The sequence below is a fragment of the Sander lucioperca genome, chromosome 20 (genome assembly GCF_008315115.2).
Source record: "Sander lucioperca isolate FBNREF2018 chromosome 20, SLUC_FBN_1.2, whole genome shotgun sequence".
Lineage (NCBI taxonomy): Eukaryota > Metazoa > Chordata > Actinopteri > Perciformes > Percidae > Sander > Sander lucioperca.
In genome coordinates, this window is record NC_050192.1 from 6,749,069 (window position 1) to 6,766,127 (window position 17,059).

Here is a 17,059-nt window from a genome sequence, read left to right on the forward strand (position 1 = left end):
TGGAATGAACAATCAGCTACCACTCAGGCTACGCCTGTGGAGATGCTGCTTCCTGAGGTTTTCCTGTGATAATCTAAAAGTCATACTTCTGTTTTGCAAGTTTTTTGGCCAGAAAGAAACGCTAACGCTCCTCATGAATGTATCCCAGACAGAGGCAACTAATGAGTTTAATGTGAGATATGACTAAATGAAAAGTGAATTGTTGCTTTAAAATGACCCATAGCTGTATTTACTGATGATGTTTTTATTTTTACTTTTGTATTAATACATATATTTTAATTGAAAGCATTTTTAGACTTCAGTTAAAGCACTAACATGTATATTTCTGTTTTTTGTGTCTTTCCTTTGACGTATAACACAAGTTGCAAGTCGTAAGAACGCACTGTTGGAAACATTAACTGCACTGAATACTGCTGAATACCACTAATACTGCTTTGAAATATGATTACATGGTTGTAGTATTATTTACCTTGTTTATGGTAATCACACTGGGATCAAAAATCTTTCTGCAGTGTTTTTATATTAATTTCACTATAACTCAAACTGCATGGCTCATGCCTTTTGGTTTTGAACTGTGGTATCTAAATAAAACTCTCTACCAAGTAATGTTTTGTCATCTTTTTAGTTTTTTTTGCAGAATGAAACACAAGTAGAGCAGCAACTAAATATTATTTTTTATTAATAATTAATCTACTGAGGGTAGTGTGTTTGTAGTGTGCAAAGTCTTTATCAGGAGCATTACAGCTGCTACTTGTACTTGAGTCATCAGCTCGAGTGCATGACTGCGATGGATGTCCCGTGTCTCCACGTGAGGGATGAAAGCTGTATTGTGTTTGTCAGCAGTTAACCTGTCTTTTAATGGGGCGATTATGCTGATCATCTGCATGTTTGCCTGGATTATAGCCAGAGATTAGACCCAAGGAGGACACAGGGGAGTCCACTGGCTCATCCCCAAACACAGACAGCTACAAAAGGCCCCCACCAGCCGCTACTCTCACCGTAAGACCCGCTGTTGTGTGACTGTGAAGAGGGATAACCTCAGCTTCACAGTAGACCAATTGGGCTGAGAGGTTTGTACGCCAGCTGCGAAAAGATCCAGCTATCTTATCTACACACACTCAGGTGTCAGACAGAAATGGGTAACTCAACAGGAAGCATCGTGGACGACCTGCAGTCGGTGGAGATGCACCTCTGGTACAAGAAGTTCATGACTGAGTGCCCCTCAGGTCAGCTCACCCTGCATGAGTTCAAGCAGATCTTCGGGCTGCGAGGGTTGGACCCAGAGGCCAACGCCTACATAGAGCAAATGTTCCGCACGTTTGACATGAACAAGGTAAGATGCTGCATTTTTTGACTGCAAAAGTTAAATTGTCATACTTCACTAGGGTGACTGTAGAGAGAGGAACTTTTTAAAGTTAAAAACCCTCACATTTGAGGCGCTGGAAGCGGCACATTTGAGGTCTTTTTGCCTAAAAAAACGACTTAAATGATTACTTTAAAATCACAAGGTGGCAAATTAATCTCAGTTGATCGACTTAATAGACTAATTGTTTCAGCACTAAAACAGATAAACACTCAAATAGGATGGTGCTTGACTTTTGAAGTGTTTGTTTTCGGGCTAGACCTAAAGTTGGGTCAAGAGCAGAAAAGTTCTTAAAACTATAACATAATGCCCAAATTGAAAATCATCAGTATCAATTATGTTCACTCAAACATACAAGCGATGAAGTGACCTCTCAGCAACCGGCTTGTAACCCTTAATTAAGAGTGTGTCAGAGCATGCAACAGGGTCATCGCAGGATGTGTCCGTATGAGAAGCTATATTTAGTCTCCCCTTCAACTCACAACAGGCTGTGGTAATCTTTCTGCATGATTTAAACTCTGAGATTATCTGTGAAACAAATGCTTTGATGGTAAGATTGTTGCTCCTGTACAGACAGTTCTGAAGATAATCCTCTGTCCTGGCATGTCTTTATTTCACACAGATAGATTATTGAGTTGAGATGAGGGGGGGGTCTCTTTCAACTGAGGGACTGATTTATCTCTTTGAATGGCTAAAAAAATGTTAAATAATAAGCGGACAGGCATGCATAATCATTTATTTCTGTTTGAAAAATGTATGTTTTTTGCAGGATGGCTACATCGACTTCATGGAGTATGTAGCTGCTCTCAGTCTGGTGATGCGAGGAAAGATGGAGCACAAGCTGCGCTGGTATTTCAAACTTTATGATGTGGATGGCAACGGCTGCATTGACCGACATGAGCTCCTCAACATCATAAAGGTACAGTAGGCCAAGGCCAGGGGCGATTCTAGGATCAGACCTTTAGGGGGGCTCAGCCCCTAATGAGAATGTGACAGTGCCTTGCAAAAGTGTTAACCCCCCCCCCCCTGCTAAATCAGTAATTTCATTATCTGATAATCTCTGAGCTAGCTACTGAACAACAACGTCAGCTAACATTTTTTGACGCTATTAACACTATGATGGAACTAAACCTGACACTTTATAAGTCACAGTAATAACGACCAATTTGACACAATGTTCTAAAATTCAGCAATTTTAGTTGCTTACATTTTAATTTGGGTTCTAATCTGTGCTATGAAATAACCAACTTCTTCTCTGGGGACTACCAACGTTAAACTTCACAACCACACTCCTGCTCTCCCTCTGACAGATTAGATCGAGACTCAGCCAAAGGCGGGAGTCTGGCACAACCACCTCTGATTGGCCAACACTACGTTTCTGTTAACCCTTTCCTTGACTGGGTTACAGGTGCATAGCATCGGCGACAGACACACAGGATATTTAACCTGTTTTAAGCCCTTTGAACCTGTAATTGTTTGTCCTCTGTCACTAACAGACAAGTTCGAAAAACCCTCACTTGAAGCACCAAGTTTTTTTTTTTTTAATTATTATAATTTTTAGGGGGGCTGAGATGAAATGCCTTAATATGGCATAGTGATTTTATTCTGTTCCCACAGGCCATCCGTGCAATCAATGGGAATGAAAGTCAGGATGGATCTGCTGAGGATTTCACTAACCGTGTGTTTGACCGGATTGACATAAACGGAGATGGTGAGTATGTTCTTAAGAACTTTTTTGGGCATTTTCGGGCCTTTATTTTGATAGGACCTCTAAAGACATGAAAGGGGAGAATGACGTGCAGCAAAGGGCCGCAGGTCAGCATCAAACCCGGGACCGCTGCATTGAGGAGTAAACCTCTACATATGGGCGCTCGCTCTACCAACTGAGCTATCCGGGCGCCCAGTGAATGTGTTCTGGCACTGTATAGGAAGATTTTTGAAGAAATCGATCGTGGGTGGACAGCGGTTAGACATTTATCAGCTCCAGTGCTGTCCTGAGTCAGGGAACACAACAACAAGCACAATAAGAAGATATTCTGTAGGTAACAGTTGAACACAATAACAATCTGTTATAAAAGGTAAGACCTTTAAAGTGTCTGTAAGTGCGACAATGCTATACCTAGAAGTGCAATGCTAAATTAGTGGAGTACTCTTTTAAACCAATGCATGTATTTAATGTATTTGTAATTAAAAAATGTAAATATAATCTTTTCCCTCCAACAGGCGAGCTTTCCTTGGAGGAGTTTGTGGCTGGCGCTCGCAGTGACGAAGATTTCATGGAAGTGATGATGAAAAGTCTGGACCTCACACACATCGTGGCCATGATTGACAAGAGGAGGCACAGCATTTAGGATCTGCCCATCCAAACTACCTCATCCTCATTCATGATTTAACCCGAGAGATTCAAGACATGGCCTCTAGTAAAAACGTCATTTATAGACTGTGATTTCTTTTAGGATTGAATCCAGTTTAATACTGCAAACTCTGACATGTCTTATTTCAAATCTCGAAAAAGAGTGAAACGTGTGCACTTTAAATGCATTTGGATGACTCAGTCAACCTTTGCAAACTGGTCATTGTCCTTGTTTATCTATGCTGAGCTCTCCCCCAAAGGCCACCTTGGCACGAGGGATGATCTCTCAGACGGTCCACTTACCCACAGATACCCCGCGGGATAAAAGAGGAGATAGTGGAGCAAAGTGGCAATTATATGCACTCAATGCTTTTCTGGGTCGGAGTTCTTCTGCCTCAAAATACTTAAATCTCTTTTTTTTTTTTTTACCCATTCTTGCCTGTGGGGTTCACAGGACGCTATGACTGCAGTGTGCTTGACATCCATACTTATTTGATTACTTGTTCAGATTCTCAAATGTTTACCTTTTTTAATGTTAACCTTTTTTTTTACATTTTAAAAAAAGTTGAAGCAGAAGGCAAAATACCAGCTTGTTGTTTTGTGGTATTTTTGTGTGTATAAAACTGCGTTTTACTATATTGTGATTTATTATCAGTATCCTATGACTTGAAGAGTAAATCACCTCATACAACAGGATAAACAAAGGTGACAACATTCTCCCTTTGAGCAAGGACGATGATTGGTAAGGTGCCTGCATCGTATTCATCTTTTTCATTATTTTAAGCAGGATGAACTATATTATATACTGGCTCTATTTGTATTATAAAAGAAGATACCACATCTAAAGTAAAACTCTTTGGATAAATACATAGCAAACTGAACAGAGACTAAAACAAAAATATTGAAAGTGAAAGTATCAATACAGCATTTATTTTATACAAATCAATTATTCAACATGGACAGTCATTTTTTCACATTCTGCGACTTTACAAGAAAAACATAAACCCAGTGATCCTCCACTAGGGGGCAGCGACATAATTGGATGATTTTTTCTCCACACAATTCTCAACAATAGTCTGAGCTCCTCATTTTGCTTGTCTTTAAATGTATTAATCCCCCTTTTATCTTGCTGTCCCTTTGTGTCGCCTCTCCTTTATTCTCAGCCGGCTCACAAGAAGTCATAAAGGTACTTGACAATCTCAAAATTCACCGTCCTAGAAGATAAATCACACAAAGCACATTCTGTGTGAAAAAAAAAACTTGTAAAAAGGTTAATTAACTTGAATAAATCTGCATTCAGTCTGAGTCATATTGTATTACCAGACATGCACACACACCTGGAGATGGCACAGATGAAGTCCATAGAAACGGCACATTTGTACTTTGGGGCATCGAGCTGGTCGTCATGACTGACCTGAGTCAACAGCTGTAAGGTCACCAGAGAGGAAATCTAAATGGAGAATAGAGGGAAACATGAAATGACTCTGTTCCACTTCTTTAAACAAAGCTTTTCCACTTTGATGCAGAGGCACTAAATGATAGACAGCGCCAGCTGCCCTGGCTCGAGCCTAATTTCCCAAAACCATTTCATGCTCAGGGCCATAAATAGATCGGCATTTGGCCACGGATCCAAAACTCATGACCATATGGGTAGAAAACTCCCATCTGAGACACTGCGGTCATTAGGCTTGATTTAACATAAAAAAAGTGTGCCGTTTGCACTTTAAAATTCATTTAAAATCCTCTGATTGTGGCCGGTTTGGCTCAGTTGGTAGAGCAGGCGCACATTTATTTACTCCTCGACGCAGCGGGTTCGACTCCGACTTGCGGCCCTTTGCTGCATGTCATTCCCCCCTCTCTCTCCCCACTTTCATGTCTTCATCTGTCCTGTAAAAATAAAGGCCTTAAAATGCCCCAAAAAATAATCTTAACAAAATCGTCTGATTATCATGGTGTATATTCTCTTTCATTTTCTAGTCTGGAAAATGAGAAAAAAAGCATGAAATTAAATCATTTTCTAAATCTGTAGGAACCACTTTACAGACCCATGAGACTTCCTACAGCTAACTTTCAAAGTCACAATCATGGAGAAAGATAAAAAGCATTGCAGGACTAAATGAAGGGCAACATTAAACCACCTACAGAGCTCAATTTAACATAAGTGGTTGTGCTGGAAAAGGCAATGGGAAGCATGTGTACAGACAAATGGATAATATAATAAGGCACGAAAGGGGAGAGAGGGGGAATGACATGCAGCAAAGGGCTGCAGGGCGGAATCGAACCTGTGGCCGCTGCGTCAAGGAGTAAACCTCTATATATAGGTGCCTACTCTACCAGGTGAGCTACCCAGGTGCCCCGTATATCTTTATTTGTCCTTTTTTTCACGAGTCCAGTCATCACAAACTATTTTCATCATCAACAGATGAAGGCCTTGTCCAAATGTTAAAATGTTTGCTGCCTTGAATCCAGGCTTTTCCAAGAAGTTGCCAGCTAAAGCTAAATGCTACTAGCCTGACAAGCCAGACCCACATCAAGATGTTGGTCTGGGAACTCACCATTGGCAGGGCTCAATCCGAGGGGCGGGATGAACGGTTGTCTTTCAAATTCCCTCTGCACGCAGTAGGATAGTGCTACAACCAACCAGAGCAACGCTACTTGATAGATTAAACTTTTGTCGTATCCGGTCGGCAAAACTCCAAACACATCTTCCTTTTCTAAGAATGACTTCAGTGCTGTTCTTTGTTCTTTTCTCAAAGAAAAGCTTAACTCCAAGTCTTCCAGAGTCGCGGCCAAAGCCGATTCGAAAGACCGCTGTTCGCCAGCAGCAGCAGCCATCTTCTTTGTTTTCAAGTTAAGCCCGCCCACCGACTCTATACACGATGTGATTGGCCTGACTGGAGTTTGGTTTTTCGAGCTCGCAAGCCAACGGAGAGTTGCTAGACTGACCCTGGCTGCAAATTACATTTGCTGCCGCTACAGTGCGTCTAGATTTCTAGGCTAAAATGCTACTGAACAAATTGAAATTTTGACCTCGTGGTCCTGAAAAGTCAGAGGATCACTAAGTTATTATAGTTCATCCTGAGAGGAAAATGAATGTCTGTACCAAATTTAATGGCAATAGTTTGCAGCATCCACCTGGCCAACTGACCTGGGAGAAGATGCTGGCAGTGGGGGCAACTCTACTGTCCACCACACTGTAGAAAATGGCAAGTAGGCGGTCGAGAGGGAACGGCTTTGGTCCCAGCAGATGGTTACTTGTCTAGAAAATATAGACAGAATTGATATTATATTAACAGGATATATCTGAAACTTGTCATTAAAACTAACTAGTGTAATGTTAAGACAATCACCTTTTCATTTTTCTTCAAGAAGTTTGTTTTTCTTATTTTACCGTGGTGCTGTTGGGAGGAAACAGAGGGACATCAAACTCAATAATTCACACTAGTCAGACAATTTAATTTGGATGAATCACAAATTACCAATTTGCCTCAAAGGGCTTTACAATCTGTACAACATACAACTCTCTCTCTGTAGCTATGTTTCCATCCACACGTTTTTATCTGAATTAAGTGATATCGAATGAAAAATGCCTTATGGAAACAGTAAAATTCGATAGAATTTCATGAATATCGACTCAAATGAAATACGTTCGGTCTCATCGGATTTTATCTTGATCGATATAAGGCTTATGCGATAAACGCTGATGGAAACGTTATTTGCCGAATAAATAATGAATTGCGATTAAGTTTTAGGTCGTTTTATGGTTGCAACCCGCCACAAAACAAAGAAGAAGAAGTTTTAGTTCATTTCCGCCCAGTATTTCCGCTCTGTTTGCACACATGGCGGGTGTCAACAAAGACAGATGTACGTGGACGAACAAGGAGACGCACTACTGGGAGTGCCGACACAAATGTCCCTTATGATGCAGCGATCGTCTACCACAGCCTGTAGAACGATTGATGGCCAGCCCTTTCTATTGACTAAATCCCTGTAGCCTTCAGCAGGGGGTCTAATCGGGACGTGAGTCCCGTCTATTGCGCCATACACCTGTGGCACAAGGTGCGATCTGGAGTTACGCAGCGAGATATCATGCGCCTCATCCACTCCAGGTAGGTATATATACCTTCGCATCATCCTCGTTCGTATGGCATTGCACATGGCGTAAACACACCGGTGCACGGTGGTTTTGCGGACTCCAAACGTGATCGCCTACCACTCTGTACTCTGCGCATGTAGCCAGTTTGTAGAGCGCAATGGCAATACGCTTCTCGGTTGGAACCGGAGGGCCATAGCTTGCGACATCTGGGGAAAAACATTACACAACAGGCCAAATGTTGTCTTGGTCATCCGAAAATGCTTCAACCAAAGGGTTTCCGTGAAGGGTCTCTGAACCACAATCTCCCAGAACAGTTTGGAGCGCTGTCGTTCCCACACCACAGGCCACCTCCTTTGTCGGGCATTTACGTGCATCTGCATCATCATAGCAATGTGTTGATAGCGTCATTGTTTTCTTATTATAGCTTGATATGTCGCTATCAGCTGGCACATAAGCACTATTAGAACTTGTGCAATATTGATCATTTGTTGGTAGATGGCATGATCCATTTTGTCTGGCAAAACTTTGTTCGCAAAAGTTAGCTTGAATGTTGTGCGATTCAGTGCGAAAATGAATGGAAACACCTTAAGATGTCTAAAATCAAATCGATATACCAATTTGATCGCAAAACAGCACGTGACGTCATTACGCACAGGTTTTTATTCGCTTTAAAGCCGTTGGATGGAAACACACTTTCACCAGCTTTATTCGCATGAGTTTTTTTACCGAACTTCAGATAATTCGATTGACAATTGGATGGAAACTTAGCTTCTATCCTCAAACCCCTGATTTGGATAAGAAAAAACTACACAGGCCTACTTTCAACAGGAGATTCCCTGGTGTAAAAACCTTTTTAAGATAAAATTCCTCTACCTTGAGAAAGAAGCGTTTATCTGTGCGGGCAGGGTTGTAGGATGCCAGGTAGGCAGCAATCAACAGGAACTTGGAGTAATAAGGCAGTTCAACATGAGTGTGAGCAGATAAACCTTAGGGGAAATAAATGCAATGAGTCAGACTACGTATCTGGAAAATTAAATATACCAGCCCACCATGCCGTTCAGCGCAACGCAAGATATGGTGATAATGTATTGTGATTTATTTTTTGGTGTGATGCACTGATATGCTGTTAAAAAAAATCCCAATTTTAGCATGAATCCAGGGTGTCACTGCACCCTAACGGCAGTTTTATAGTTCAACATCTGCTCTGCAATGGTTTTGTGTCATTGAGAGCAACAGCGCTCAGTGTGTGGTGGTACCTCTCAAGGCTCCATTCTCCTTCTCCTCCGTTTGCTGCATCTGCTCCCACTGAACACTGAACAGAGAAAAGAGAAGGACATAAGGATGAAAAGAAACCGCGGCATCAGTCATCACGCTTAATCAGTGTGTTCGCCAGGAGGCAGCAAACAAGCAGAATGAGTCGGTAGATCAACAGTGACAAGGTTCATTAGCAAATGGATGTAAAGGACACAAACCTGGAGACTTCTCGCAGGTAAACAGTCTGCATGGCTTTTTTCAAATGAGGCTCAATGTTTCTCCACAGCTTGTGTGTGTCAGTCTCTTTCACTGAAGACATAAAACAGTTGAAACAGAACTGTTGAAGAAGCCACAGTGACAGTCAAGTTTGCTTCTAAAGTGAAGGAGTGTCATTTGAAAGGCAAATAAAAACGATGGTTCATGTGTAATGTGAAAGGTGTAGTCAAAGGTTCTGTGATAAACCCATAGAGAACAATCTTTAGTGTGGAGCGTTTTAGCCACTTTTAGCTCATTGTTTTGGTTTTACAGCCCATAAAAAACGGGAAGAAAAGCAAAGAAAAGCTCTGATAAATCGACTACGCGTACCAGTACGCTACCTGTTCAGCACCAAACGGCACACAGACAAAGTTAGTGCCTAGCCGAGGAAAGTCAAACAAATAGAAGCTAAAGATCCAGATATTTTTGTCACACTACACCAAGAGACCAAATCAGAGCTATAAGAATAGCGATGTTTCTTTCTTGTCTTGAGCTTCATTTATACTTCTGCATTTAAGGGTTATGCTGTATCTACACTGTACACTAGTGCGCTCCTTCTAAAACGTATAACTACAGCAGCTACTGAGATACCACGTGGGGAACGCAAGAACTGTGATTGGTTAGCTGATTTTGCTTTGTGTAGGGTCGATGTGTAAATAGGCAGCAAATGTTTATATTTATATGTTATATGGTGATAATATGTTAATGTTGTGTTTACAGCTTGTTCCGCTTCCCCCAATTTGCAAAAAAAAAAATAATAAAAAAAAGCAATGAATGCAGCTTTAAAGAAATAAATATTGAAAAGTTCAAATACATTAAGGGCATTTCAACTTGATAGAAAGATCCCTCTTCAAATGAACACAAAGAAAAGGGTAAAATAAGGCTATTGATCAGCTGTCAGATGAATGAATACACCTCTTTATGCTTTACCTTTCCCTTCTTCTAACGGCTCGCAGAACTTTGAAAAGTTGAGAGCAGCCTAGTTGAAAAGAGGAAAAAACAGAAACCAATGAAGCAAGACTGAAAGAAAATCCAAGTGTGTGTGTGTGTGTGTGTGTTTGTTTGTCTGACCAGGTGGCGCAGCTCTCTGAGGTCCCGGCAGACCGAGTAAAAGACTCCCAGCAGGATGTTGATGTAGGACGAGTAAAACTCATCCGAATATGAAGGATGTCTGTCCTGGGACAAAATCGTGTGCAGCTCACCTTTAAATACATGAACGGACACACACACATACAGAAAACCACTTATAAGTCACTTATACTCAAACACAAAAACATTGATGCTATAAAAAGAAATGTCTCTCCAAATGTCTCTTCTCACATATCAAGTACAATGATTCACTCCGTCTTAAGTGCTGAATGTATACAGTGGTGTTTTAAAATGCAATATTCCTTCACAGTCGCTACCTCAAGTGTTAGAACAAAATCACAGGTACAAATCTAACATTTCACACCGCATCTGCCAAGTGTATGCAGTGTGGTGGGAGTTTATTCATGACACTGGCTGATGTAGTGTGTGTGTGTGTGTGTGTGTGAATGAGAACACCTTTACTGTAGTCGGGGAAATGGAGCAGAAGGGGCTCGAAACAGCCGGTGTTTGGTCTGAACTTGTCCCAGACGATTTCACTGAGCAGGATGATGGTAACGTTGTCCTCAACCTGAAAAGGACACATCATTACAAATATGTCATATTATAGTGGTTTTGTACAAGTGGATTGAGTGAGCGTACGTCTCCATGGCTACAGACTTTGCTACTTTGTTCAATCTGTTTTATATATTTACATTTAACGTTCTGTGTATTTGACACAGAAAATTAATCTGCAATAATTTTGATAGTCAACTAATCATATAAGTAATTTATTAAGCAAAAGCGGCAAACGTTCCCTCATTCCAGTTGTTCAAAAGGTAAGGATTTAGTGCTTTTCTCTACATTTACATATATGACAATTGGAGAAATTAAACAAAATAAACAGAATTGAGCTGACCTTAAAAAGGTCCAGTGTGTAATGTGTTTAGTTGTTCATTATCAAAATCTGTGTTGCCTGTTCACAAACTTGTCCTTTTTCATGAATATTTACCACCACTATCAATTCCAAGTATTCCTATTGGCTTGAAATTCTACATTTGCATTCGCATGAACTGGGGTAGACGCTCCATATTCATGCGCCATCTTGAAATACGTTAGCTGGTAAGGGACATACAGGACATACTGCTCCGCCTTTCGCGTTTTCGCTGTCACATGATAAACTCACAGGTGCTGCTAATGCTGCTAATGGGTATCGTAGCTTCCCGGCCCCGGCAAGTTTGAAGAAGGAAACATGGAGGACCACACGTATTCAAAATCCAAATTTCAGGAACAGGAGTCTTCTTCTTCGCCCAGAAAAAGAAAACGGATATTGAAAAGAGCAAGAGACTGGCTTTTTGAAGCGTGAAGGCTACCGTAGCTGTAATAGGTACTTTGAGCTGCGTGGTGCGAGAGAGCTGATTGCGATATATGATCTCAACGCTAGATGGGAGAAATTCCTACACATTAGACCTTTAATTAAGTTAAGAAATGTAGTGATCATTTCAAAGTAAAATGATTTCAATACGTATACACAATTATATAAAAATGGAGAAAAGCATCAAATCTCTTTACTCCGGAGAAGCTGGAACAGGGCATTTTTGCTTAAACGATTAATTGACAATCAACATACTGATAAACTTTCTGTGGATCGACTTACCAAATATTTGTTTCAGTTTGTGATGATCCACACTAAATACAATTTCTTTATCAAAGTCATACAATTCAGCATTTCTGCCATCAGTTACATTCAGCTGACAATTCACCAGGTAACGATTCGATTCAATTCGATTCTACGATGCACTGCGATGCATCAAAATTCTACTGCACACAAGGCAAATTTTTCATCAGTCATGATGCAATACAAGCAGTCAGATATTGAACAACAGATTTTATTGGCTGCTATGTGTGTATTATCACTCTCCTGTATCTTTGACATAAATGCCATTAAATTAAATTAAATTAAATTAAATTAAATGGTACAGGGTATTGGATATGGCATTTTCAAACCTGAAAAAGAAAACATAAATCACTGCTTTCAGTGCTTTGAATGAGTGATGATTTGTTGTTGTTGAAGCCAACTCAGGATGCCAACGATCAACATGGTTCGTGAAGTTAGTTGTATTTTCAACGTGCTTGTGTGTGACATAATCGATTATGGCACTTTGCCGCATCAATGCTGAATCGTGCATGCCCCGCATTGCGATGCATTGCCGAATCGATTATTGTTGACACCACTAGTTTTTAGTGCCTCAGCGATGCCTTCTGCTGTCTTAAATAAACATGATCCCAATGAATTCAGCTCAGTGGGGTAACAGATCTTAAACTTAGGAAAAAGAGAGCATTAGTGTCAGATTGATACTCGATATTGGCAAAAATTGAGGTACCCTGAAAAATTATTATCGAGAGACACACAACACATCCTGCTCCAAAAAGATCTGAAGTTTGGCAGGCTACACCAATTCGGAAAAAGATAACTGTGCAGCTCTTTTCCTAAATATGTTAATATGTGCATCAGCATGATTTGTGCAGACAGAGAGAGATCACACTCTAACCTCTACGTGTGCCTTTCTGCCACTATAATAAATAAAATACCCTCTCTAACCCAGGCAGTAAATCTGTCATGTTAACCTTTTTGCAGAGGTCATAATAAGAATACACATTAGAGACACAACAACTCTTCATCATCCTGTCATCTTTCACATACATGTACAGATTCCTGCGTGCACTGAAGCTACACTACATTGAAAAGACAAAATTCCTCTATACACTCACAATCCACCAGAAACCTATTTGCAGGAATAAAACACAAATAATCTAAAGTCTTTGTCCTCTTGATGTCTCTAATTAAAATGCTGAGTGGTTGCCATCCTTCCTTCCTAACAGCATTATGAAAGAGCTCCACACACTCAGCTCACGGTCATTCATTACAAAAGAAGCTCTTCCAGTCCCTCTTCATCATCCACACACTGCAACAACAATAAAGTGGCTCACTTAATAAATAACACAAAGTGCTTGCTGCACTTTCTCACCAATTCCTGAAGGCGCAGTAGAGCAGGGAGGAGATTGGCATCGGTGTCTCTCAGAAGCTCGGCTTTTTCCATTACCTGAAAAATATACGTGCACATTTGAGCTTATTTTGTAACATCTATATTTATTAAACTAAAGGTAGCGAATGGCTGTTCTATCACAGCACATTTCTGTTTTATATGCTTTGAGCTCACTTTCAAGTATTATCTAATGATGAAGCCAAAATACTAGATTAAACCTCCTGTGCTGGCTGGAAATTACAATTATTCTCTCCAGGCTAATGCATCTGGCGCTTTGTTTAGCATCTATTTGCACATGTTATCACTACTAATCATATTATCATACTAACATTTAAGTGACACATCCAAATAATGAATAAATGTGCCATGGAGGAGTGATTTTGTGATTTTGGGCGTAAAGTGCACGGTACTCACAATGTATCGCGTCTGCTTGGCAGGAGACTGGGAGCACTGCTGTCTGTAGATGCGTACAAAATCAGACAGCGAGGCACTGCGGGGGAGCAGCGAGGCAGCGTCGCAGCCAAAGAAGGACAGCAGAACTTGTTCAAACAGCAACGCAACAGAAACACATTCGACACAGCTGACTGTGGCGTGAGGCAGCTGCAAAGAGGAGGAATGATAAAAGACAATCAGTTTGGTGATTGGGTTGAATGCACATCTTCACATTGTATCGATTCTCTCCTTCAATCCGTCCATAATGAAATGACAATAAAGTATTCAAATTGTCACAGCTCTCCTCTGCTTTAATTTGGTGTAACTGATTAGTCACTTAATCGATACGCTGATTGAAAAACAAATTAATTGCCAACTATTTTTATAATTAACCAATCATTTCAGCTATTTTTCAAGCAAAAAAACACCAAACAAGCAGTTTGAAGCCGTTACTTTGGGTTCTGGGAAATTGCTAGGAGCTTTTTTATCCATATTCTGTCCATACATTTTATATCAAAAAGGGAAACATAAGACGTACGCACACATTTAAAGAATGCACACAAGGCTTTGTGTGCACTGAGAAGGAGATTTTTCCGAAATTAAATTGAATGTATTAAAAGGAACTGAAATTGTTGGTACTTTAAATAAAATGTAATATTTCCAAGGACTAAGCAGCTTCAGCAGTCTGAAGGAGGCTTTGCATGATTTAAGTTCCATTATCTGTTTAGTAGTCAGTGAGTCAAACTCTTTCATGTTAAGCAGACAGTGAAACAAACCTAATTAAAGGTTAGTCCTGTAACAAACCTTTTTTTTGATTTTGATAATAAATTTGGACCCGCACAAACAAACACCATTCATGTGATGTTCCTGAACTGATAGTCTTGCATTGCCAAACGTATCTCCACAGTGCTGTGGAGTAAGGTGTGGCTACACCACAGATACATTCTGGGATAGGAGAAAAAAAACGCTCTGGGTAGTTCCAATCCCAATCGTCTTGGGCGGCGCTAAGTTTCGGACGCAGCAACGGTGTCTCTGCAAAATAGACTCCGGAAATGGAACTTGTTTTGGTGGAACATTTGCACCCCTCAAAAGAAAACGCCACATACAATATTAAATTAAGGTAACCGTTCACATAATACAGCAATGTGAGCCATTTAAATTAGCTGGATACATGGTTAAATGTAATTTGCTCTTACTAGTGTATCGCGGTGTGTACTTCGTCCATAGCAATCCCGCCAATTGGTCCCTAAACGCCCCATTTAGATAGTAAATGTCGTAAACACATTCCTTGTAAATCTTTACAATTATTCCCCGAGAGAACTAAGCAGGCCTGCCTTATTGCGCAATCCAAATTTTCTTAAAAACTTATCAATTTTCAGCATGTGGCTTGCTAGCTCTGTTTGTTGTCGTTTGTCACAGTGAAGGGGTTTTTGAGAATGGCACACACAGAGAGCGGACATCCGGCAAGTGGCTTAGCTGTATCCTGAAAATGTACCTCCGTTGATCCAGACTAATGAACTGACAACAAATGTCTCTCACCTCAAGTTCCTTCAGTAAAACATGCATGACATGACTCTTCCCTGAAGCACGATGACCATAGATGAAGATTGAGGGGTAGCTGTACTGGTGTGGCTGTAAGAACAAAATTCAGTACATTTTTACTCAATACAGTTGTGACACTACATTACGATCACTAATAATAATAGCATGTTTGATAATAATAGACAAACACACTCTCCCAGTTCATTCTCATACAAAGAACATTCAAAATTAATCAAAATATTTCTTTGTCCACCAAGAACCTAATCCAAAATGGACAGACATTACTGATTGAAAGTTTGTTGCAACAGGAATTATTGTTTATCTGTTGATTTACAATCCTAATCACTTTGTTTAATGTGTGTTTTTCATCTTTTGTAAATATGTTTGAGTACTATTAAAAGAGAGAAAAATTGATATAATCATGATAAATATGCATGATATGATATGCAACTGCTCTAAATTACTTTAACATCTTACAACTCACATTTTTAGACAGAAGCCTTGCTTTTATTTAATATTTTTATGCTTTAAATTTAATTTATGTATTCTATCTAACCTGTTTTATTGTACTTACATGTTACTTACATGTTATTGTTGTTTGGAAATGTTTTATACAATATGATAAATAGCACTTTGAGCATGAATATGAAAGGTGCTATACAAAAAAGGTTTATTTATTGTTATTATTGGCTTACGTGCAGTTTAGTGTCACAAATTATTTTCCAAAAACTGAGTGTCCCAAATGATGAGGGTCTTATTTGAGACCGGTTAAGGTTAGGGTTAAGGTTAAGGTTAGGGGTAGGGGTATGGGTAGGGTTAGGGTAGCACAGGTGGTTTAGCAGGTTCATAATTAATTAAGGACATTGTATGGGGAATTTGTGACACTAAACTGCACGTATACCATTATTATTATTATTATTATTATTATTATTATTATTATTATTATTTTAACACCATTATTAAAACGAGAATTGCTGTCCTCCAAATGTAGTAAACAAAACCAAACGCTTTCAGAATATTGGTTTTTGGTTGTTGACTAGTCAAATCCAAAGAGTGCAATCAAGAGCACTAACGTCATTAAGTATGTTGTACTTGAACACTTGGGAGTCCTAGGCTGTCCCTGATAACAGCCTACATGCACATACCTGCCCCATGAGCGACAGCAGGATCCCCGCCTGGACCTCTCTGCAGGGCAGCTGCTCTGCGACCCTCTGCAGCCTCTCCTCCTCATAACCTGGGTGCTGTAACAGCGCTGCCATCCTGATTTCCGTACTGCCAACCACAACAACGTGTATATTACACTGTGAGGGATCAAGCGGCTACAAACAACCAGGTTAGCTTAACGTTCAGTAAGTTACAGCACACTCACGAGACTTGAGACGACGATCTCCGGTATTCAGTCAAAATGCGAACACATCGAGGACTATTGTAGGAAATTGTTTACTGTGAACATAACACGATACTGTGGGAAACACCTATGCCTGAAAATAAAATGTGTAACCAACTCAAATACAGTGAAAAGCTAAGTTAAAAGTTGAAAACACAAACAAACATTCGAGCATAGACTGTATGCAGTCGAGGACACTCACAGGAGTTTCGCGCGCGCCCTCAGATTACGTCAAATGACGGACTTCGGTTACCAGCCAATCACA

At 40.2% G+C, this 17,059-nt stretch overlaps 2 protein-coding genes across 5 annotated transcripts; one reads left to right on the top strand and one right to left on the bottom strand.

The window, feature by feature from the left end:
* Window positions 1–920: 920 nt before the first annotated feature.
* On the top strand, window positions 921–4,304 carry guca1a (guanylate cyclase activator 1A). Of its 2 annotated transcripts, none has more exons than XM_035996129.1 (4): window positions 921–1,333; window positions 2,133–2,282; window positions 2,981–3,079; window positions 3,272–3,562. In XM_035996129.1, exons 1-4 carry the CDS (start codon window positions 1,136–1,138, stop codon window positions 3,359–3,361), a joined length of 537 nt encoding a protein of 178 aa, XP_035852022.1. In that variant the 5' UTR covers window positions 921–1,135; the 3' UTR covers window positions 3,362–3,562. The 2 variants fall into 2 exon arrangements, with proteins under 2 accessions (XP_035852022.1, XP_031169367.1); XM_031313507.2 differs by lacking the exon at window positions 3,272–3,562 and adding an exon at window positions 3,587–4,304 and having other exon boundaries at window positions 938–1,333; window positions 2,981–3,074.
* Window positions 4,305–4,617: 313 nt separating this feature from the next.
* On the bottom strand, window positions 4,618–17,038 carry orc5 (origin recognition complex, subunit 5). 3 transcript variants are annotated; one of them, XM_031313503.2, is made up of 15 exons: window positions 16,777–17,038; window positions 16,553–16,679; window positions 15,405–15,497; window positions 13,848–14,033; window positions 13,416–13,490; window positions 10,867–10,978; window positions 10,393–10,523; window positions 10,252–10,300; window positions 9,285–9,375; window positions 9,069–9,124; window positions 8,686–8,798; window positions 7,067–7,114; window positions 6,865–6,975; window positions 5,054–5,166; window positions 4,618–4,930 (listed from the first exon to the last, which is right to left on the bottom strand). In XM_031313503.2, the coding sequence occupies exons 2-15, from the start codon at window positions 16,664–16,666 to the stop codon at window positions 4,885–4,887; spliced, it is 1,338 nt and encodes a 445-aa protein (XP_031169363.1). In that variant the 5' UTR covers window positions 16,667–16,679; window positions 16,777–17,038; the 3' UTR covers window positions 4,618–4,884. The 3 variants fall into 3 exon arrangements, with proteins under 3 accessions (XP_031169363.1, XP_031169365.1, XP_031169364.1); XM_031313505.2 differs by having other exon boundaries at window positions 16,796–17,030; XM_031313504.2 differs by having other exon boundaries at window positions 16,771–17,030.
* Between the last annotated feature and the right edge of the window lie 21 nt (window positions 17,039–17,059).

What these genes read in the sequence shown, in the direction of transcription:
- guca1a (XM_031313507.2), top strand. Translation starts at nt 1,136, where the DNA reads ATGGGTAACTCAACAGGAAGCATCGTGGACGACCTGCAGTCGGTGGAG. An exon ending in GCACGTTTGACATGAACAAG is followed by an intron (nt 1,334 to 2,132) that starts GTAAGATGCTGC and finishes TGTTTTTTGCAG; the next exon opens with GATGGCTACATCGACTTCAT. An exon ending in GATTGACATAAACGGAGATG is followed by an intron (nt 3,075 to 3,586) that starts GTGAGTATGTTC and finishes TCCCTCCAACAG; the next exon opens with GCGAGCTTTCCTTGGAGGAG.
- orc5 (XM_031313503.2), bottom strand. Translation starts at nt 16,666, where the DNA reads ATGGCAGCGCTGTTACAGCACCCAGGTTATGAGGAGGAGAGGCTGCAG. An exon ending in TTTTACTGAAGGAACTTGAG is followed by an intron (nt 14,034 to 15,404) that starts GTGAGAGACATT and finishes TCCTCTTTGCAG; the next exon opens with CTGCCTCACGCCACAGTCAG. An exon ending in ATAAACGCTTCTTTCTCAAG is followed by an intron (nt 7,115 to 8,685) that starts GTAGAGGAATTT and finishes TCCTCCCAACAG; the next exon opens with CACCACGGTAAAATAAGAAA.